The sequence below is a fragment of the Cygnus olor genome, chromosome 3 (genome assembly GCF_009769625.2).
Source record: "Cygnus olor isolate bCygOlo1 chromosome 3, bCygOlo1.pri.v2, whole genome shotgun sequence".
NCBI classification, from domain to species: domain Eukaryota; kingdom Metazoa; phylum Chordata; class Aves; order Anseriformes; family Anatidae; genus Cygnus; species Cygnus olor.
This window is the reverse complement of record NC_049171.1, coordinates 19,906,575-19,930,149: the sequence shown is the minus strand read 5'-3', so window position 1 is coordinate 19,930,149 and position 23,575 is coordinate 19,906,575. Positions and strand designations below refer to the sequence as shown.

Here is a 23,575-nt window from a genome sequence, read left to right as displayed (position 1 = left end):
TTTTCTGCCTACAAAGAGCACTGGAAGAAGACTTTTAACTGTAAAATACCCAATGGAGCAGCTTTTAGGGAAGGGAATCTCTGGAAATAGAGATTATTCCTTTCTTTTTCTTCTTGCTATGTCCATTCTAACACCTATATCAAAATTCTAATAATAACAACAACAACGAAAAAACCTTTAAAACAATTTTAGAGCCACTTGTCATTTTCCACTACTGCTCATTTCCCTAATCTCATGTTTCTCATGTTTCCTAATCATCAAGGAACAACCCATGTTACAGAATGTATCAAAAGAATAAATAAAATATTAATAAGAAATATTACATTTTATATGTTTTTATCATATTCCACAATGCGTAGAATCAATCAACACAAACCTCATTTTACCTCTCAATGCCTGCAAACTGTAGATGTGTCTGATATTTCCAAATCAGTGTTATTAGTCTTGTATGTCTTTGTTAGTTTTTCTACATTACAATAGCCTCAGGAGATGACATTTGTCTTAAATCATGCACCCTTCTTGCAGTTCTAACATTGCCACTACTAAGTCAACAATTAACTAAAGAGCATTTTTTTAATATTTCTGCAATTATTTCTTCACCTTAACAAAGTCCTATAAATACCAGAAAAAGGTATGAAAGTTGGATAAAAAACGTTTTTACATGTTATTCCTAAGGCAAAAAAAGTTAATTTCTGAATATAACTGAAGATATCTGTGCTACTGCAGCATTCACAGTTTAATGCCATTCTGAAGTTGTAATTCAAGCCAATGTTTCCATTCTGAACACATTCCAACTTACATCCTTGTTTTCATCGCCCCTTACCAGTTACAAACCAACTATCACTAAGATGATATAAATATCACTTGGGCCACGGGAGGAGCAACCTCACGCACTGTCTTTAAAAACATAGCTAACTCAATGCTCTCATTGAGAGCCTTGAGCTCTCAATGAATCTTTACTGGTGTTCAAACAGAAAGAAAAATGCATTCAACAACATTCATATGCAACAAAAGGGAAAAAGTTAAAACATTTGATGATTCTTGCAAAAATAGAATGAAAGTAGTAGAAATACGCCTGAAAGGTTAATTTAAAACATCAACCTGCCTTTTAAAATAAGCAGATGTTTTCAAATATCCACATAAAAAATACCGAGCATGACAACTGAATAGATGGGAATAGTATTATTTAAAAATGAATTTGGGAAAGTCAAAGCTGTAGCCACTTCCAAAGCAATAAATTTGCTGTTCCCAGGCGAGGGCAGAAGGCGTGAGGAAGCGCTGAGTTGGCGGCAAGGAGGCAACACAGGATGGGACCTCTTCAGCAAGGAAATCTTCAGCACTGCCACTTACCGTTCCCATCCCTCTCTCTGCCTGAACATGGCTCTCCAAGTTGTTTTCCAAAGCCGGCTTATTTTTAAGGTTTTCCCTGAGGTCAGGACTATTTTGGTGACAAAGGACAGCCTTAGGGACCGGTTAACAGCTTCCCTCAGTGGCAGCAGTGGATGAAGGAGTTTGTTTCCTCTTGCTCCTTTCCAGGCCACCTCTTCACTGGGGCTAATACCATTGTTCACAGGTATCACAGCACACAAAGATCAGGGAAATGATTCAGAGTGAAGCCACATATGTTTCTCCCTTGTTGTTTTTCAGCTAATTCCACAAACCAGCTAAGAAGACAAAGAACAGAAATGAGCAACTACTGCTGGCAGACAGCACCCAAAAGAAACTTAAGAACCTCTCATAGGGTGATTGTTGGGTTTTGTTTCTTTTTTTTCTTTTTTTTTTCATTTTTTTTTTTTTTTTTGTTTTCAGTTTGGTTTTGTTTTGTGTTTGACTGCAAAGAGGTATAATCCCTATTTTATAAGTTAAAAATGATGCAAAAGTTCCCAAACCACAAATCACAGAGGTACATACCAGCGTTAGTATACTAAATAGACCATATATTCAAATACATGAGACTTACAATTTTCTTTTAGGGGTTGGACTCAATGTTCCTTGTGGGTCCCTTCCAGCTCAGGATATTCTATGATTCTATGATTTTTAATATACAGTATAAATAGCCATCTCAAAATATATATACATACATATGTTCATGAGTACTATCTGCAGCAAATATTAAAAAAAGCTTAGTTTCAGTAACAATATATACTCACAAATTACTTCTCAGCTATGAATAATAGGTCTTTAAAATGTTACCTTTCAAAACTGTATTTTTACACATTTTGATAATGTATAATTTGCAATAATATATTAAATATAATTATATATATATATTATATATATTATATTATATATATATATAAAATAATTTGCATTTGACTAACAACACTGCCATACTGCTTAAAAACCAATGAAACCACTTTTATTTTTTTATTTGCAAGGATTATTTGCCAAATTTTAAGTTCATCTGAAAAAAAATCCCCTGGACCCACAGCTAAAGTACCTTTGCAGTAAGACTGGTCAGAAGGACAAATATATCCTCTAATCCAGAGGCATACAGATGCCAATTTAAGGTTGGGATTTCCAAAAGCACTTAGACACCTTAAGTAGAATTTAAAATGCTGAAGAGTCCAAGCCGCAAAACCAGCACTTAACCTCTTAAGCACATAAATTTCTACTGGTAAAATTTCCTCAGACATCAGATGCTGTGCTACTACAGCAGTGATGTGGCTGAAATCTCTCCTCCTGAGGCTCTGCCCGCTCATACCCTTGCTCTGGTCTCCAGAGGGACAGATCCTTCCCATGTCCAGACATAGGGCTAAAGACAAGCTTGTGCTGAATGGACATTTTATTTCCCACCCACTGAAGCTTTGCTGATATGCAGTTAAAAACAGCAGATTTATGAAGCCAAAGAGACACCAACTAAAATAAGATATTTTTTTTTTAAATACAAGGAGGCATTCAACATTTTTTTCAAATCCTGATGCCATTGGAAATTTCTTGCATGTTGGCCCAGACCTTAAAAATAATATAATTTATGGACATCTAGCATCATGTTCAATTATCTCCAAAGTTCAATATTAAAATAAATAAGTTCCACCCAAATCATCTGCTTGTTTTGCAAGATTTTTCATTTGTTTGTTTATACAGTCCAGAAGATTGGCACCTGAAATATGAAATATCCGTTTGAAGAAATAAGGATCTTTTCAAAGCAAAGTCTGCCTGCAAAAGCCAGTAAGTAAAAATAAGATATTTTTATATTTAAGGAAATTATATTTGTATTGGGTTTACAGTGCAAGGGTTTAGTGAGCAGAGCCCAGAAATTGCCCCATGTCAGATCAGAGCCAGCTCCAGCCAGCTCCAAAAGGGACCTGCCACTGGCCAGAGCTGAGCCAGGGAACAACGCTGGGTGGGCCTCTGGGAGAGCAGAGTGAAGCACAGATCTTTCTATACAAAGAAAGCTCCTTATAGAGAGCCCAATAGTAATCATTTACATCCCTGATAGCTATGCCTTCAATCTACACGTAAAACTTGCTTTATCTATACATAGACATCTAATAAGCGAACATTTTACTTGATTTACTTCAGCTAATTCTACCCCTACCTGGGTGCTATTATAATTACTAAAGCTTCACCTAGGCTAAAAAAATTGAATCAGCAAATTAATGATTTGAATCTGGCTGGAGCAAACCACCTGTTCCCATAACCACCCTGCTCTCACTGCACTTGGCACCCTATTGCTGCTTCTCATTTCTTCCTGCCCTTTTCTGGCACTTGAAACCAAATGTCTGGGTATTCTCATACGGAGACTGAAAATGTCACCCAAGTCAAAAACCTCAGTTTTATGATTCAGCTTATGTCTTGAAAAAATACCCTAAAATACTCCTACTTTTCAAGTTTCTCAAAATGCCATCAAACCAAAACCTTTCTCTTGAACTCAAATTACAATTGTTATCCCCAATCTGAACAGTGACAACATATCCCCTAAAAGGCACCTTGCTCTAATAGGCAGCCTCCCAGCAGTGAATAATCACTCTATATGTTTTACGTGCACATACTACAAGCACCACACTACTGCTCCAGCTTTTTGCATTATCTGAGCAGACAGTATAAGAAGATAGACAACGTATTTATTTATTTATTTATTTTTGACAGGCTGACTAGAGTTACCTGTGCACCAGACCACACACTGCTGTCTGGTCTTTTTTCAAAAATACTTTTTTCAAAAATATTTTTGAAAAATGGAGAAAAAAAAAACATTTTCTTACCATTAAAATATTATAAGGCTTTGATTCAGAGACACACTAAAAATCAGAATATTGATGATGGCTTTGCTGAATCAGGCACAAAACAGAATCCAACATCAGACAACAAAAGTATGATTTTATATACAAATGGCTGATCAAAACCATGAAGAGACAAAATATTTACCTTCTGCAGAGCACAGTGGACCTTGGACAGAGGCTACAAGCCTTCGAATTTAACTGTGTTGAGAAGTCTGAAAACCTGCACAGAATTTCATGTTGCCCTAGCTACGATGCTTATACTGCCTGAAGATAAGCTGAAGCAAGCACAGACTTGCTTATGCTATATTTTATCTCCTATAAGGGAAACTGGCAGCCAAATAGCTAATAAAAGGCTACTGAATCCATGAGTCTGGCTAATGCAATGCTGACACTTAGCAGTCATCATCCTGCTTGCCAAAAGCAGTCATTACTCTTGTGTACAAAGTAATATTGTTTTCCTTTTTGAGAGCAGCCAGGCAATGAGCAGAGTGTTGTAATAGGTGATTTAAGGGGAAAGAATGCTTAAACAAGAATTTTCAGAAAGATCTGGGGAGTGGTAATTGGAAAGAGAATAAAAGATCTGAAAGTCCAAAGAACAGATCACACCAAAAAAGGAAGCCATGTCACAGCCATTAAAACTCATTTTGGAGTTAAATAAATATACTCATTGTTTAGCTTAATAAAATTCAGGAGAAAAAAAAAAGGGAAAAAAAAAACAGAACACTACAGAACACTGTACCAAAGTTTACAGCGTTCAGTCTACAAGCTTTCACAAGGTTCAAGAAGCCATGCCAGGAACTGCATAAACTTTAAATGCCTCAATCTTTGCTACAAGTTACTCGCACATGTAAATAGAAATTAAACAAAAAGAGAGGAAGCTGAGAGCCCACACCGATCTCTCTCTTGTGTCTTTCTCAAGAGGCTTGACAATCTTTGTTATTTACAATAAATCAAACATTTAATTTTCTTTAAAAAAATCACTTGACACTCATTAGCAACAGTAATAATTCCATGCCAAAAATAAATAAATAAATAAATAAATAAATAAATAAATGATCCGTCAGCCAGATAAGCAAAAGGAAGCAAAAGGAAATATTTGAGTCACTCTATTCCAGCTCAGCCAGCCCTCATTGCACTACCTCTGTGGATTGCCTTGAAACTCTGCCCATCTTTACAGCAATAAAGCCTGAAAAGTTATTTTTGTTTTGTTTTCATCAAATCCAAAATGGAACAAATGATAAAGACAATTTGGCTCAGTTGCTTCCATTTTACTGTGGGTATATGCATATACACACACATACACGCTATATGTGTAGCATGTATATTTATGAACATGTACATCACACAAGTTTTTAAAGTATTAACTTATTTGTATACATAAAGTTCCCCAGAAAGATAAGCAGCTATAAATACTTAGCTTGTGCAATACATCTTTTTAAATGTCACCTTTATAAATTGACCTTTTCTGTAAGGTGAAGTCATAGCCTATGAGGTCATAAACACATAGTTTGACTTGCCAGAAAGAGACGCAGCAAATATTCAGGCCCAGGAAGAGTCAGAAGTCTGGGCATTACTCAGGTATACAAAGCTAAGCATAAGCTCACATTTACAAGATAAGAGCTAGAGTGCTTTGATCACAAAATACTGTATAAAGTGGGGAATAATACTGTAAACAAACTACAATAATCTTTAAGTCTCAGAAATATGAATCCAACAAGAAGTAACTGAAACAAACAGCATTTTGAGAGATGAATCAAGATGAGTGAAAATTTACAGTTTGTTTTTCCATTGTTCAAAATAAGATTGGGGCCTGAAAATATTAATTTAACATTTTCATTTTATCCATTACACAGAGTAAAATTTTCCTGTAAAAGGACATTTTGTAATTCAGAGAATAAAAAATTGTGCAATTGTGCACATTACACACTATTTCTCTTCTTCTTTTGTTATTTTCTGAATAGTTGTTTGTTATTTTTTCATTTCATAATAGCAAGAACAATTTCTTCTATTATATTATGGTGTTTCTTTCCATAGCTTCCGTCTTTACCCTGAGCTCTGTTCTCTTCTTTGTCAGCTATACTTTCTGCTTTATTTCTGCTAGACTTCCAATGTTTTAATTTAAAATTAGTTTCTTTACAAGCCAATCCATGAGCACACATGGACAGCATAATGTTTATTTAATATCTAAATGGCCAACTTACATGTAAGAATGGCGCAAAGTTGCACCAGGAGAGGTCCTGACTGAACATTCAGAAAAGTTTCTTTACTTTGAGGGTTGTCAAACACTGTAACAGGCTTGCTAGAGAGGTGGTTGATGCCCCATGCCTCTCAGTGTTCAAGAGGCTTTTGGACAACACCCTCATCAATATGCTTTAACTTTTGGTTAGCCTTGAGAGGTCTGGCAGTTGGACTTGATGATCTTTGAAGGTTCCTTCCAGCTGAACTATTCTATTCTATTCTATTCTATTCTATTCTATTCTATTCTATTCTACTCTACTCTACTCTACTCTACTCTACTCTACTCTACTCTACTCTACTCTACTCTATTCTATTCTATTCTATTCTATTCTATTCTATTCTATTCAAGTTTCCTGCTTGCTAATGACATCCCCATCTTACCTCTTAATGAGCACTGACCTAACCTGGGAGATAACTCAGTAAGTGCTACTCAGAAAAATGGAGGAGGTTGGAATATTTATTAGTCATATTTTTCTCTTAGGCATGTGTTTACCACAATGTTAGATGAGACATTCACCCCTCTCCTTGTGTCTCGGATACAGCCTCTCCTGATGATGCATGGGATAGGCACCTCCCTGTTGTTTTTCCACCAGTCTTCATTGGGAATTAGGACAGAGAGAGTATTTTCACTCATGTCCAAGCATCCATTTCTTACTCTTTCCAGTGAGTAATCCCATGTTTGCCTCTGCAACTCATAAATTTCTTATTCTTTTCAATGCCCCTAGTGCCCGTAAATTCCCCAAAGCAATGATGAAAAATAATATAACTCATCACTTTTAATTTTGTTGTTGTTTGGAAAAACTGAGTAAGAGCAGAAGCACTGAAACTGTGTGTCAGCAAAACTGGGAAAACAGAACACTCAAAACCATGATTTTGAAATGTGGGTTTAAACAGCAACAGTAAGTGGTCCACAGATACAAATCACCTTCCTGGCCTTCCAAAATGTTTTAGTAGAACAAATAAAAAATCTTGGACTGACGATAGGCCAAATTCCCAATGATAATCTTTTGAAGAAGCTAGAAAGCAAATGTCCTACACAGAACAGATGATCATACGAAGAGAAGTTGGCAATAAATGGTAAATTTTCATAGCGGAAGAAGGTCACATGAAGAAGTTCAAAGATCTGTGATGGGTTCTGCATTGTTCATAAGTAGAAGTGAACAATGAGATGATAAAGTGCTGCTTATCATACTCATCTATTTTGACAAAGTCTGACTAGGAAGAACAGCAGAAGGGCCTGTCATCAGTCCACGAATGGCTTTTAAAATGTAGACCTAATGCATGTAAATACAAAGTAATGTACATGGAGAAAACAATCCAAAGTTTCCAAATAAAATGGTGGGCCTAGAACTGATGATTACTACTCATGGACAAGATCTTAAGCTACACCTGATGATTCCATGAAAAAAACAGTTCAAGAAACAGAAATATGATGCTGAGAATTATTAGGGAAGAAACAGAAAATAGAAACAGAGACCATCAGAGTGCTGCTTTATAAATCCCATTAGCTCACATACCAGGTCAGTCATGCAAATACTGTGGAAATTTATAATTCTCTCACCTCAAAACACAGTAGAGTGGGAAGAGGATAATTCAGATGAAAGCTCAGGAACACTGAGCTCAGGAACCTTTCAGTGAGAAGACTACTTCAAAAACAGGCTGGCACTGAGACAATGGAAAGGGATTGAGCATTCATTATTTTTTCCAATAGAAGATATCATAGAATCATACAGGTTGGAAAAGACCTTCAGATCATCAAGTCCAACCATCAGCCGGACCTTCCAAGTCCCATCATCAAACCATGTCCCTAAGTGCCACGCCCACACATCTTTTAAATACCTTCACAGATAGCGACTTCACCACTTCTCTGGGCAGCCTATTCCAATACCTAACCACACTCTCCATGAAGAAATTCTTTATAATGTCCAATGTAAACCTTCCCTGGCACAATTTGAGGCTGTTTGCTCATGTCCTATCCTTCATCACCTGAGGAAAGAAACCAACACCCTCTTCACTTCAACCTCCTTTCAGGTAGCTGTAGTTAAGGTCTCACCTCAACGTCCTCCAGACTAAACAACCCCGATTCCTTCAGTCACTCCTCATAACTCTTGTTTTCTAGTCCCTTCACCAGCTTCCTTGCTCTTCTCGGCACACACTCAAGCAACTCAATGTACTTCTTGTAGTGAGGGGCCCAAAACTGAACACAGTACTTGAGGTGCAGCCTCACCAGAGCAAAGTACAGGGGGACAATCACCTCCCTGGTCCTGCTGGCTACACTATTCCTGATACAAGCCAGGATGCTGTTGGCCTTCTTGGCCACCTGGGCACACTGCTGGCTCATGTTCAGGTGAGCATCAATCAGCACCCCCAGATCCTTTTCCTCTACACAGCTTTCCAGCCACTCTCCCCCAAGCCTATAGCGCTGCATGGGGTTGCTGTGGCCAAATTGCAGGACCCAGCACTTAGCCATGTTGAACCTCATCCCATTGGCCTCTCCCCGTTGATCAAACCTGTCTGGGTCCCTCTGAAGGGCATTCATGCTGTGGTCCTGGCTTATTCTGTCAGCAGGAAAGGCAGACTGCCAGGAATGGCTTTAGCAGGATTCACATACTACATACCCTCCAAGGTTGTTTTTCTAGGGAGGCTTGGTATCCTTTGTAGCACCAATTTGGTTTGTTGGTACTCAAGAGTAAAGGGTCTAATGGGCAGGCCAGCAGAAATACTCTCTTTTTAGCAACCTTTAAAGTAAATTACTTTCTTCATTGTGCATTCCTGAGCCTCTGATTTTTGCAAGTAGCCTCTTTCTGTGGAAAATATAAAGAAATCATCCTCTTCTAAAAATATGTTAAGATTCTGTTCAGACAAATAAACATCAACATATAGATATTTAAACTCCCATTACTGTCAACAGAAGACTAGTCAGCAGTTGTCATAGGCTGGAGAATGATTCAACTGCCCATATAGCAGCAGCATGCTTCAGTTGCCCAAGCAGTTTTTTCTGCTGTTGGTCTAGATGTCATAGGCTGAAACATCTGCTGGGAACAAACAGGTATGACACAGTGACACAGGCCCAATGGGAGACCTACGTCCTTTTCGGAGGAGCAGATGTAAGCTAAAAAAGATTCCATTAGAGGAATTCAAATAGGCCTAGATACTTACAGTTAGCAAATGAATCAAGTCCTTTGGGGTGGCCTGATTCTTGCTCCAGGGTCAATTAACTGCAATGGGTAAGTTAGGGAACCTCAGACACCTAAGATGGCTGTGAATTCCTAAGTGTAGACGCATAAATGTACGTGTTCTAATCTTAAATTGAATTCTGCACTTGGTCATAAAATTACTATGAAAGAAGACTTAAGATAATTTTATTGAAATAAATTTATACTTTCCCCCTGCTTTGTGTAATTTGAGGAAATCATTGTTGGCACTGCAGTTTGTGGCCTAGCCAAGAGTCTGACAAGATCTGTCTGCATTCAGTTTTTCTGAAACACTTCAAGTAAACCTCCAGTATCTATTCATCTTTTTTTTTTTTTTAATGTTAAGTATATACAGACCTTCATGTTTTAACTGAAATCTTATACCAGCGTCACATCTCTTGACTGTCTCCTGTATGTAAATTGATACTCAGCAGTCAAGTGACTGAGCTTGCTCACAGCCCAGATTTGAGACTACAACCTTTTGTCCTTCAGTGTCAAGGTGTAATTATTTGCTGTCTTAATTGTTTACAAAAAGTTTCCTAAAAGACTTTCAAAGATCTTACAGGGAATGATCCTGCATTTTTCAGATGAGAATGTGATGCTTTGCTGATGGTTAGCACACTGTTTGCAAACGGCAGATCTGCAAATAGCATGCATCATTCCACTATGACAGCCCAGAGACTCCTGCACTGACAAAAATCATACATATCACCCATTTCTTTTCCCTAAATGCCTCTGTTAGGAGGGATAATGTTATCACAAATCAACTTCAAAATGCAAAATGTCATTAAGTTTTCATTACCCCTATCTCTTTGGTAATTCATATACACAAATCACACATCTCTTTGGAGTGTAATTCTTTTTTTTTTTTTTTTTTAATTGTATTAAGACAGATGCTCTTGAAAACCATTAATAATGATTTTCACTGGCATTCTGAGTACACAGCGTCTGATTCCATGAAAATTATCACGGAGCTCTGAAGAAAAGGTAAGTACTTCTTATCCTGCTGTCTAGAAACTTGGAACTGATTTAAAAAAACTAGCACCTTCCCCTTTTCCTTTGGATGGATCCTTGACATTTGCACTACAACCCGAAAGTTAAAAATAAAAATAAAAAAGGAAAAAACTATCCAATTTGTAGAATATGTTGGAATCATGTAAACAAAAGCATTAATGAGTGACACTGTTGCCTACAATTTAATTTCAGTGACTACCTTCAAAAGCTACTCACATGGAACAATTATGATTACGATTTAAAAAGTCCTACTAAGCTCTGACCACTTAAAATTATACTCGCTTATCGAAAAGGTATGCTATTCATAACACACATGCAAGAAAGCCAAAGTAATAATTGCTTGTAGCAAATATTCTTACAAGTGACTTATTTTGAAATGTAATTTTCTCCTTAACAATTTCTATGCCATTCTTAATGCAGATCAAGTCCACTTGCTTTTGTGACAAATATTTTTGGTCAATTTTTACCTGCTCACAAAACAAGTGAGATTCTCTTGTTGGTCAGTCTTTGAAACCCAACTGCAGTGAATTCAATCATGCTCATAGAGCTAGCAAAAATATCAGAGAGTGTCCACTTGCTGCGAAGAAAAACAATGGACAAATTTTAGTATTGGTCTGACTAGATGTACCTAGGCCTGTAGACTGGTTTGGGTTTTGATCATGTTGAGGCAAGACACAAATACTAGCATATTCCCTCAACGCTCAAAGGCCCCCTGTCAGAATTACAAACACCATGAACTAGAAATGGCTGTAAACATAGAAATCCCTTCTGGATTTAAAATATCTTCCAAATAAATGTCAGATAAGGTACAATCAGGGGACAGCAATAGTTTCATATCCAGAATTTTGCATTCCTCAGCCAGTTAAATGGCCTAATACAAATATGTTTCAGCAACTCCTGTGAGTACACCAGCACTCTGTACTCAGTTAGGGATGAAAGAAACCTTCCAAGACAGTGCTGAAAGCATGAAGTGGTTTTGCAAACGACTCTGGAGGTGGGTCTCAAGAGACAGCAGACTGCGATGCTGGCCCTGCTGCTACAAAGAGGGGTACATCCTCTGTATATGCAGGAGAGCAATCATGTCATCTTGGGTGGAACCATGTGCTCGCACAAGGCTCCACAAGCACTTCTGAAGCTGGCAGAAGCCACTGTGCAGAAATCTAAACCATGGATCCCAGCCTGCAGCAGGGAAGGGGAAGTGCCAGAAGGTGGGGGAAGCGGGATAGAGTGAGAAAATGTACAGCCAGAAGTAGCACTGGCAAGGTCAGCAACCAGTAATGTTATGAGCAGTTTTCAAAAGCGAGACTGAGATTAGGAGTAGACGTTTTTGATATGTGGGGGAAAAACATTTGGCTGCGGTGTTGTTCTGGCTCCATGCTGTTTTAGTCCATAGAACAAATTATATGTGAAGTAGACCGAAGTCAACTCTGCTTCCAAAATGGGACAGTTTTCAGAACCAACACTTGTAAAAAGCAATATAAATATGTTTATACATATTTACAAGAAAAACAAGAAAAAACTTACAGTGATGTTTTTACTTCACAAATAACCTGTGTCTTAAGAAAGAAAGAAAGCAGACAAGAATGTATAATTTACCAATGCCAGTAAAAAGGGGCTTAACCCATCAGCAACACAGTTTGCAGGATTTTGTAAGGCCATATTTTAAAGGGGAAGCTGTTCAATTGAAATTAATTCATTGTTTCTAATTGTCTAGCTATCATCACCACCACTAAAAAGAGTGTACTTAATATACGAACTCTAAATGGAAGACAAACTGTGACAAACTGGCAATGAAATAACTGCTTCACGATTTCATGCTTAAAAAAGAAACTACTCTTGAATGTAGGCTGTTGACTATTGTACTCTGTGGCTGATGGACTACCTCCACAAAGTTGTGTAGAAGCGCAGGTCTACAGAGTAGTAAGGTAAAAATTGTTGGCAAACCACAGAGTAATTCAATGAGTACTTCAGACAGATCCAATACTTTTTCTCAAGCACATCCTATAGCTAAAGGTAAGCCCTTTATATAGAGTAGGCAAGCTATTTATGTACAGTTGCTATCTTCAAACAACTCATTATTAAATAAGTTGTATCACTGTTCTTTGTCCCAGAGATACGTATTGCCTGACTACCTTCTGGTCCATCTCTTCCCCATTCACTGCCATTCAGAAAGAGTAATTGTGTGTTTATAAAAGTTGTATTACCAAAGACCTAAATTTATTTATAACTGTCCCCTAGTCAGCTGGCAAAAAAAGAATACCAACAACCAGACGAAAAGTAAGGCCACCGTTGTGTTTTGAAGAACGTTGGTCATCCATAGGCCTATTTTGAGAATTACTTTTCTTTGTCAAACTGGAAAAAAAAGTAACTTATTTTTAATGAATTCTGCTGCGTTGTAGGTTGCATTATGCCAGAATGGTCATTCAGATTTGGGATACTTGACAATTTGATATGTTAGTGGGGTTAGACGTGTATAATGCTTGCATTGTTCATACATTCTGCTCTGACTCACTGCAAGATTATAAATACCCACCGTAAAGGGAGCTCCACCCTGGCTAGGTTCATCTAATACTTTTTGCTGTTGCAGGCCCTTCTACCGCTAACATGAATCCAAGCCATTAAGATTTGACTCCATATTCTAAAGATCACTTTTTTCTTCTTTTTTAATATCTTTTATATCTTTTTTTACATTTAAGATGATTCACACAACTAGTTTTACACAGTTTCCTGTAATCTCAAGGCAAAAGGTGCTCTGTAAATGTACTTTGTTTCAAATGTAAGAAACATTAACCACCCACTTCCTGTATTGTTCCCTAAAAGGTTTACAAGTACTGCAGGACTAATCGGATTCTGCCAAAAAGGCTGAACTTCTTGCCAAAGAGGGACTCAGTTAATGCTAAATGACTGTAGTCTTCACATTAAATAATACTTGGAAGCTGAAACACACCGAGGCTTTATGGATCCCTTTTGAAAATATCTGACAAAGTCGCAAGTCAATTTATTACAGGAGGCCCTGCAAGAAAATTCCCAGGGCCAAGCTCTGCTCGGCGTCCAGGGCTGCCTGTGTGCAGGGGAAGGAGAGGGCTGGTGCCAGGAGTCTTCTGAGCCCGAGGAACGCAGAAGCGGGTCAGTGGAACAAATCTCGTCCTCACGGCAAGCCTTGAGACAACACAGCGTGAGGTGTTGGGTTAGGTCTTTGCATTTATTGTAAGGACAAAAATGGATGGAAAGGCAATCGTTTGAGTGAAATCCATGTGATTGAGGTTGATCATCCACTGAGTTTTATTACCAGTACAATCCTGCTCAAAAGAGTTGAGCCCTGACCCTGCAGGGGCTCGGCCAGGCACTTCGACTGCCACTCCGGTCGTGCCTGCTTTAAAACATAGGACTGCGGGCCGTAAGGTCGCATGTCCTCAGGCTTTTGCGGGAACTCGAACCGATGAGTCTTCGGCGAGCCGAGAAGACTGGGGGTCCCGTGGGGGTCCCGGCTTGCTGACCCACCGCCACCACGCCTCGGCACCGAGCAGCAAGCGCTGTGTCCGCCTCCCCATCCCTCTGCCAGCCGAACGGGCTCTGAGGGCACGGCAAACTCCTTCCAGGGACGGCGAAGCCCGCAGTGCCCGCAGGCTAACCAGGATACCCACCTCTACCCGCACAACGCCGGGCGGGGAGCCCCGGGGCTAGGGCTGGAACCGGGAATGGGGGGCGGCTGGGCCGAGCCCCCTCCCCCGACCGCAGACAAAGAGCCGAGGCTCCACCGCCCCCCAAAGTGCCTCCCACCCCAGGTATCCCCTCCTCCTCCTTCCTCCTCCTCCCTCCTCCTCCTCCCCGCTCCCTGCCCGCCCGGCTACTCACAGGATGGTGGTTTGGGGCGACACGGCGGGGACGCTCTCCAGCATCAGATGCATGCAGCGCACGGTGGTGCGGAAACAGAGGCAGCGGCTGGGGCACCAGACGCTCCCCCGCTGCGGCGGGGGCTGCGCGGCGGCCGGCGGGGGGGTGGCGAGCCCCCCGCCGCGGAGCAGCAGCAGGAGCAGGAGACAGAGCCCGGGGGGGGCTTCGCGCCGGGCCATGCTGCACGGCTGCGGGGCAGGAGGAGGAGGAGGAAGAGGAGAGGGGCTCCGGCAGATCCGCGTCGCGCCCGGCCGCGGCTGCCGCTCTGCTCGGCGGCGGAGGGGCGCTCCCGTCCCCCCGCGCAGGATGGAGGAGGGGACGGCGGTGGGACCGCCCCGGCCGGCGGCGGGACGGGACGGGCTGGGCTGGGCTGAGCCGTGCCGGGCCGTGCCGGGCTGGGCTGGGCCGCCCCGCCGTGGGGAGCCCCCCCTCCAGCCCCCTGCCGCTGCACCCATGGGTGCTGCGGGAGCCGCGCACCGGGCCTGGGCTGCCCCCGGGGGGGAGAGGAGGGAGGGGAGGGAGAAGGGAAAAGAAGGAAGGAAGAGGGAAGGGGATGGAAGGGAAAAAGAAGGGAGAAGGAAAGGGAAGGGGAAAGAGGAGAGGAGACAAAAAAAGACAAGGGGAAGGACAGGAAAAAGAAAGTCGGTGGTGATGCCCAGATACCCCGCATGAACTCTGCTCACGGCCGAGCCTCATTTGTCCCTTTTGCTCCCGGTCCCACGGGGCACAGACAATAACAGTGACCTCACATTACCCTTATGGGAAGAAGCAAGTTCCACACAACTAAGTCCTGCTGCTATCCTGCTCTGGAATCATGGACACAACCCCTGGACTGCCTCCTCTTAGTGCACTTACTGCTGGCCTAGGCAAACCTGACGAATTTCACCAAAAGTACACACTGCTAATGTGTTTGGGTAGACGTGTGCACTGGCCCGGAGGTGTAAGCCCACCAGAACATATCTGTACTTATGGGAATAGTGTTTGCATCTTCAGCTCCCACAGCCTCAGCACTTCTTCAAACCAAATCCTGCACAAGAATACAAAACTAGATTCCCTTTGAGATTTCTTTCATTGCCCTAAAAACATTGTCATTCTTCTGTGCAGTCAGGTCCAAAGTAGGCAGAGACCTTTTCTTCAACACTCTCCACTCTTGAGTATCCTGGGTGAAGACATTGGCAAGTCATTTCTTTAACAAATGTGGTCACAACTAACCTATTGAACGTAACAAAAACATTCTTTTATGAATTATGGGTGTCAGCACCTCCAGTTCCACCCCAGAAATAACTCGGGACACTTCTGCAGGGTTGCCTCTGATCCTTTTTCTTCAGGGAACCACATAGAGGCCATTCTTACTTAAAAACATTGCTGTGATTTTTCTTGCTCTGAATCTCACTGTGAGAAATTGGTTTTAGCATGTGAGTCACGTGATGAATCTACTTCCCCACCACCACCACCACCACCAAATCAAATACCTCATGTGAGAAATCAGAGCCTGGAAGTGTGCTACAAGTGCTGGAAGTCACTGATGGGCTCAGTCTCAAATATGCTGAGATAAGTCATTTTCTGGAGCTTGCTTTCTGCAGAAATGCAATTTGACTAAGTTTCTCCCGAGACATCACATTTCTCTTCTCTAAAGTGAGATGTGACTCCCTATATTTAAGACAGGAGTTAGCTGGTGGAAGCACGGATGGGTCTGTCTCATTCTAAAGAGCCCTGAGCCCTTTAAAACAGCCTTCGACCCTCCTCGAGCAGGAGGCTAGCTAACTGGCCACCTGCAGGATCTGCCTGGAGGAATACAGGGGATGCTCACTGGTGTGCAATCAGCAGTACTGATTCTTGGAGAGCCAGAGGCTCCCAGAAGACTCTTATCACTCAGATACGCTTCTGAATTAGGCACATTTCTAAATGCTGATGCAGAGCTGGGCTTAATCTGTTATTTCAACACACTGAAGTGCTCAAAAACTCATATAAATGTCAGCTGTGTCTTACAGTGGAGGATACCAGACTGAAGTAGAAGCGAGGCTTGTGAGTGTGTACTGAAGCAGCAGGTTAAAAGGTGCATCACTTCAGTGTCAACTCAGCAAGCAGCTGCTATGTATATTGCTGTCTCTGCATTTGTAATCAGTGCTGGGCTATGTGCATAACCTGAAAATTAGGTTTGTTTCCTGGTCCAGGAAAAGCTCAGACACTTTTGACCTACAACGTGCAAGTATTGGCATGGTTGCCAGAAATGCCACTCACATCTTGGCTGTCATAAATCTGTTGTCCTGCAATGCCCATACTAAAAGCAGCAGAACATCTGAGGTTAAATAATTAAACACAATAATATAGAGATATCACTAAATTGAAATATTTGTAACATTTACAAAAGTATGATAGGGATTTACTTTGTGGTGCTGTGGTACTTTATGATGATTCTTGTCCAAAAAAAAAAGTACACAGTCAAAGCTGATTACGATTTCTGCAGGAATTTAAAATGGTTCTGAAAAGTTTTTAGTATTTGGGAACTTGCTAGACTATTGTTTTATGCATTGGAAATATCTATGCTATACATATGCAATTCCAAGTGTAAGATTAAAAGGGCATGGATATTTTCCTCCTAATTAGGTGATTTAGCCTTAACATGTTACATAGCATCCTTGCCATTTACTTTAAGTTGCATGTAACCTCCAGGCTCTTGGCTAATCTGTTATGAATTCCTCATAAGTCATTTCCTTTAGACTTTTTTCATGCCCTGTGGAATCTGGTAGTGTATCGGGTGGCATGCAATTAGCTCAGCACTAGACACTGGGTAGCATATTAATGCATTTAATTAAAATATAATGCAGATTAATCTGACATTCATTGAGATGCTGAGGCAGCAGTCAGTTCTTTCCCTGTCAGTGCACTGATGAAAGACCCAAACATAAAGGCTACATTTTCCAAGGCCAAGAACTCTATCTTGCTTTCAGTCTATAAAACACTAGCTTGGCAGGGAAGAGAAAAGAGAAATATGAGTAGATTGAGAAGTCATCTCGGGGATGAATAAGAAGATCCAAAAAAGCTTTCAAGAGATTTTCTCAAGTAGCAAAGGGGGAGTTTAAAAAGATGTTTAAAGAGTGGGTTAAAATGGAAATCCATTTTATTCAAAGCAGTATAGAAAAGCTATTTACAGTATTATGTGTCAATTAATCTGATTTTTTGAAGTTCTCATCGTTTCTTAACTGTTCTTCATAAACTTTCTGTAATATGAGATGTTTCATCCCCAAATTATGATTTATTTTTTGAAATAAACAAAGTTGGAACCTTGTGGAAAAACATATTTTATTACGTAACTGAAGACCATACCAGTTGCACAAGGGAGAAGACAAATATCTGGTGTTTCTTAAGTTTTTTTAATGTTTGCTTTTACAACCTTATAATCTTGTCTATTTCTTTTTTCTTTCATTTTTTTTTTTTATTTTTTTCCTCACAAACATTTTTTATTCAATAAAATAACTAGAGTAAGAAGTTTGTCTTGAGCAAACTTGAGACACAAAGTGTTCAGGGCTACTATAGCTGAAATCAATGAGAAACAGTGGCTACCATAGCTGAAATCAATGACAAACTGTTCAGTGACTTCAGCAAGAAGAAAATCAGGCCCAAAGGCTTCTTCTATATGATCATTTATCATATTCATAAAACTGTAGCATGTAAAGATTGGATAAAATCTTATCCTTCGGTGAATTTAATTTAAATCTCTGTCTTCTGGTCCTCGCATGGTTTTGTTGCTGCAAACATAGACACCACGATGTGGTCTCCCTTCCCTCCCAGTTAAAAAAAAAAAATCTGGTTTATCTACATCTTATTTTCCTTCCTAAAATGCATTGGAAAAAAAAAAAAGTATAATGGGTAAAAGAATATTTGTAAAATGTGCAGGATCATTTCTGTTGACCCTGCATATAAATATCTATGCAAAAATTGACTTCTGTTTCTGATTTCTCTAGTTGAGGAGTTCACCTATCAAATATATACATATATATGCTGGAAATGAAAGACCTTTCTTTCTGAGTGCTGGGATAAATGTTTACCTTACAAATAGATATAGTGTAAACCTCCATTTCTTTTTAAGTTTCCTGTGTCAAATACATTTTAAGCTTCCTTTGTCAAATACTGCCACTTGCTGGTTTTATTCCATACCAGTAATTTAGTTTTATAGCTTTTGCTTAGCTGAAGTAGTGAAAAAAATATATTTTTAAAATATCGACTAATTAATATCTTTACATTTGTTTTTGATAAAAATTCAGATATAAGAAATACAGGCACAAATCCTCTTTGTTTTAGTTTATACAGTTAACATTCTATCTCTGGATATGAAAAGAGGCATTCAAGACATGTCGAAATGTCTTCAGATATGTGACAATGGAAACATGTTCCATTGACTATGGCAGACACAGAATTGTGACCCCATTTATTGTTTAGGTCCAATTTGGTCAGCAGTAACTGTAACAGTTAAGAGGAGCAGATTGTAAAAATAGCTGATAAAAAAAGCACCATAAAAACACATGTAAAGTGTTTCTCTTATAATATGCTACCAGAGGACTCTGAAGCTTAAATACATCTGATCTTTAATCTTCCAAAAACAGAAGCAAAACTCATGGTTTCTGAAAGAATATAATCATGCCTTTTATTTCTATTACACATGCAAGTGAATGTTGTGGTGTAGCTGGATGGCTTGTGAACAAGTATGCTAAATTCAGGGTGCCAGCCAAGTCAATTATTTAAATTCATGAATACTTGTTCATAAGTTTTTCTCAAATATCCAGGAAAGCTTATGTTATGCTCAGATACATACTTTATGAAATACTGCATGCTTTTCCATAGTCAGATTAGTTAGAGGCAATATAACTTCTCTGACCATGAACTTTCAAGAGTTTATGACATCTGCTGGCCCAGCAAAGGCTGAGGATATTGCCTCCGCAGAATCTGGATTCACATACCCTTCTTCCTCTCAGCTGGGACAGCGATTATATTGATATCTTTTAAAGGTGACATTTTTATTTCCTGTATATAAAATTAATCTCCAGGGAAAATTGCACCTTGCCCAATTACATTTTGAAAAAGGGTTCTGTCCCAGTTCAAACAAGAATGTACTGTTCTCTCTGGCATGTGCTAGGGCATCTGTAATTGCCAGATCATCAGAACATACATTGTTAGTCTCTTTATAACAAGAAATGCCTTGGACAGATTCTATATAAATTGGCAAAAAAAGCACAGGTTCTCTTCCAAAGTATCTTCATCCAGCCTACCTGGTGTTAATATATGTGTCCAAGGTAGGATGCTTACTGTATCTTAAATCAACCAGTGGTAATTTATGTTTGCCAGATATTTTGGGGTTTTGGACATTCTTTCTTAGTGTGTCCTCACTTTCAAAGACAGCATTTTTTAGGGGTAGCCATGGTGGGAAACAGACTAACCCACTATCTGCTATTTAGGGAAATACCTTTCACCCATCGTCTTTGTTTTTGAATAACTGTGCAATATGAATCTACTAGATAGATCTATTTGTCTTTTTTTTTTTTTTTTTTGCTATCACAAAGAATGCACTGGGGGTAAAAATATCAGTTGGAGAGTCCGGTTTGAAAAGTAGATTGTGCAATAGGATAACACACTTTTTATCCTTCTGGCTCTTTTAATGATAGACTAGAAAAATAATATTAAATAAAAATGAAAAATAATACTAGGAGCAGCTTTAGCAAGCTGCTTAAAACTTCAGAAACCATAGCTCCTTGCTCAATAGCTAGCCAACATATTAGTGGAAGAATTTTCCTAAAGGAAAATACGAAAAATCCCCTGAAGAAGCTTTCCCAAAGAAAAATGCACTCACACCAATGAGCTCCTGGTTTCCCACATAGTAGTTTTCCTTAATATCAGCATAAAGGGAAATTGGGTGTTAGTAGTTTAATCCCTTGCCTACACTGAGGAAATACTTTACCTGGAAGAGATTTCAGGCTATTATTTGTACTACAGCTGTGCCTGGAGGCTTTAGCCGAGATCAGAGACACCAGGCCACATGATTCACTGACATAAATAAAAAACAGTGCCTTCTCTGAAGACAGACAATGCGGTAGGACTGTGCCCATTTCTTAGATGCTTACTGTCAGGGCTCAGAGCATATCCCCCCTCCGGGGCACGTGGCTGCTGGTATGCAAGGCCAGCCTGTGAGGAGCAGAGCTGGTCCCTAAGGAGAAAGATCTGCTGTGGGGGAAAGTCAGAGCACTCTGTGAGGGCCCACAGCACTCATTTGATGTATGTGAGGCTGCACCTGGAAGGACACATCCCTTCCTGGGCTCTCCAGATCAAGGGGATGTTGAGAAAACAGGAGTTCAGCAGAGGGCTACTCAGATGTCCAAATGCCGTTAGTGCATGACCTATGAGCAGATGCTGAGGAATCTGGGCTTGTTTTATCTGTCGAAATGGGGGCAAGGGTTTGATCTAACAGCAACTGATAACACCTTGAAGAGAAACTACAAAAAAAAAAAAAGTTAATGCCAAAAATTCTTTGCAGTGGCAGGTGATATATATAGCAAGATGCAATGGTTGTAAATTGTCACTTGAAAAGTTGGACATTGGGGAAAAATACCAGGATGGTAACATGGCACTGGCGTGGGTTACCAGAAATGCTGGGAATCCCTATTGTGAAAGGTTCTCAAGATTTGACTAGACAAAGACGTGTTTGGTTTGTGGTAATGTTGGCAATAGTCCTGGTCTGAGCAGGAGATAGGCTGAGAGACCTTCCAGTCAACATTCTGTGGTCTTGCCCTTAGTTGACTTGCTGTTTGGAAGTGCCCACCTCTTGCTGTTACCAGTTTGGATAAGACTACTCACAAACCTAAAAGAAGGTGAGTCATAAGCAACTTCACCAGTATGACACAATCTGAGACAGGAATGGCCTTCTCTAGTCATCATGGCCTCAGCTTCCAGAGAAATGCAACAGTTCTTCTGGAGCTTTTAATCAAAGTAAAACAGTTTGGTTAGAGTAATAGTTAAAGAAAAGTCTCTGAGAAAACCAGAAGTATTGTAATATTTCAGTGGGAGATTCAGATGATTTTTTTTTTTTAACATAGATTTTTGTATTTAAAAATAATAAACCAGAAAGATAGAGTTCTTTAAACTTTCAGGTCAGATACCAAACTGCACTGAGATAGGAGGGTGTGTTCAGCAAGCTTGCCTGAGATTTGGGCTATCAGCAGACCTCCCTCAACTCATCCATGTTTTCCTAGCTGATCAGAGTCAACAGGATGGTTCAACTAGGGTGGGCTAGCTCAGTCCTGCTCTCTCCCTCGGGGTAGATTTGATGTCCTCTAATTGCTCCCTGGATTGCCTAATTCTTGTTTGATCTTTCTCCTTTAGTCACCTTTGATGTTCTGTTGTTGTTTGTTACAGGATCTCTGTTTAGGATTAAGTCATTTTAGAGAGTAAGACATTCCTGCAAAGTGAAATACAAGCAAATAAGTGCTAAAAAGAGAACAAAACCAAAATGTGTTATTTGCTCCAGGTGGCCAACTGAATTACCACGTTTGTGTTACAGTAGGAGAGAAATCAGGGGTCTTGATTTGTAGTTGAGGTTCTTGTTTCATGCCTAAATTTCAGGTCCACTCAATTGGGCTATCTTCCTATTGGCCCTTGAATTCTGGAATGGCCCATCAAAGAACAAAACAGTCTTTCCAGATGCCAGGTTTAGATAAGACTAAGCAGAACAGACAGCCTGCTCAAGAAGTAAATGGAGAAAAAAACACTACGCAAAGTAGTAGCAATGTTAGTCTCCTTTGCATGCAAATCAACACAATGGAAAATTTTCTTCAGTTACATAGGGAGTAATTATTTTCTCAATAATCCACTACCCTCCACTAATAATTTTGTCTTATATTCATCCACAAAATAGACATTAGGCTGTTTTTTTTTTCTTTGTTTGTTTGTTTTCTTTGCATAGTCTGTGGAAAGCAAAACTATTCCCATCTAGTTCAGACTGGAAGTGATGATACCTTTAAAGTATGGCTGGGTATGGGAGTTAAGTATCTATCCCTAACATTTAACTTGAAACTTTATTTAGTTGAAAGAGTTTTAGAAAATTGGTAATTTTTTTCTTTCATTTCTCTCATTGTCAGTTCTCATTCTATTTCTCTCACTATCTCTTTTTATTTTCCCTAGCAGAACAACAGCTAAAAATGGCTGGCAAGAAGTAATAAGGTTGAGAAAGGAAATTGTTCATTTTTTGTTGTAGTTTGATTGCGTTTTTTTGGTTGTTGTTGTTGTTGTATCAAAAAAAGTGATAAAAAAACCAAGTGAAATTAAAATTTTCTATTCACTTGAAATATTTTCTAGTAAAAATATATGTCATATTTCAACCTGAAACTAACTCGCTTTCTCTCTTAACTGAAAAAGTGAAAGTAAAGTAAGTACTGTAAATAGGCACCAAATGCCTTTTACCTGACCATTATATATTGAACCATTAGCACGGTGCAATACTATACTTTGCATGGTATTTTTTCAACTACACTGAAATATAATTGCATTGAAATTCAGTTAGGTAAAGTCTAATTCAGAATTTCGTGGAGAAAGAAACAGAAAAAAAGTGTCTGTTCTTTAACAGGAATCCATGAGCAAACCAACAACTGACTGGCATTTAAGTACAAAAAACTAGACCTTAAAATCAAAAATAAATCTCAGTATCATTCATAGAATCATCATGAAAAATATTCTTTCAGTATTTTAATTTGTAACTTTTGCAGAGGCACAAGGATTAAAAGGACACAGTCATTAATTCTTCATTTCAGATTTTCTTTTTCATCCTTCTCAATGTTTTCCCTGCCCTTTTTCTCCCAGGCACAGAGTTTTTAGGTCTTAGATTTAATAAACAGAGTATTAGAAGATGCTCAAGTGACTCCTAATTCAGTTTCTTAGTTTTAAGTCACAGTGCTCATTTTTTTTCCCGATTGTTACAAATTTCTGTTATTATTATATATATATTTATACTGGGGAAGGTGAAACTCA

General features: G+C 39.5%; 1 protein-coding gene across 2 annotated transcripts in view; it reads right to left on the bottom strand.

Moving 5' to 3' along the window:
• Positions 1–14,930, bottom strand: part of PXDN (peroxidasin) — an 87,081-nt gene extending 72,151 nt beyond the window's left edge. Inside the window, exon 1 of one of the 2 annotated variants that reach the window (XM_040551037.1) lies at positions 14,525–14,930. In XM_040551037.1, coding sequence (XP_040406971.1) covers positions 14,525–14,742 — 218 coding nt within the window. In that variant the 5' untranslated portion in view covers positions 14,743–14,930. The remainder of the gene's footprint in view (positions 1–14,524) is intronic. The other variant, XM_040551036.1, reaches the window with a different exon arrangement.
• Between the last annotated feature and the right edge of the window lie 8,645 nt (positions 14,931–23,575).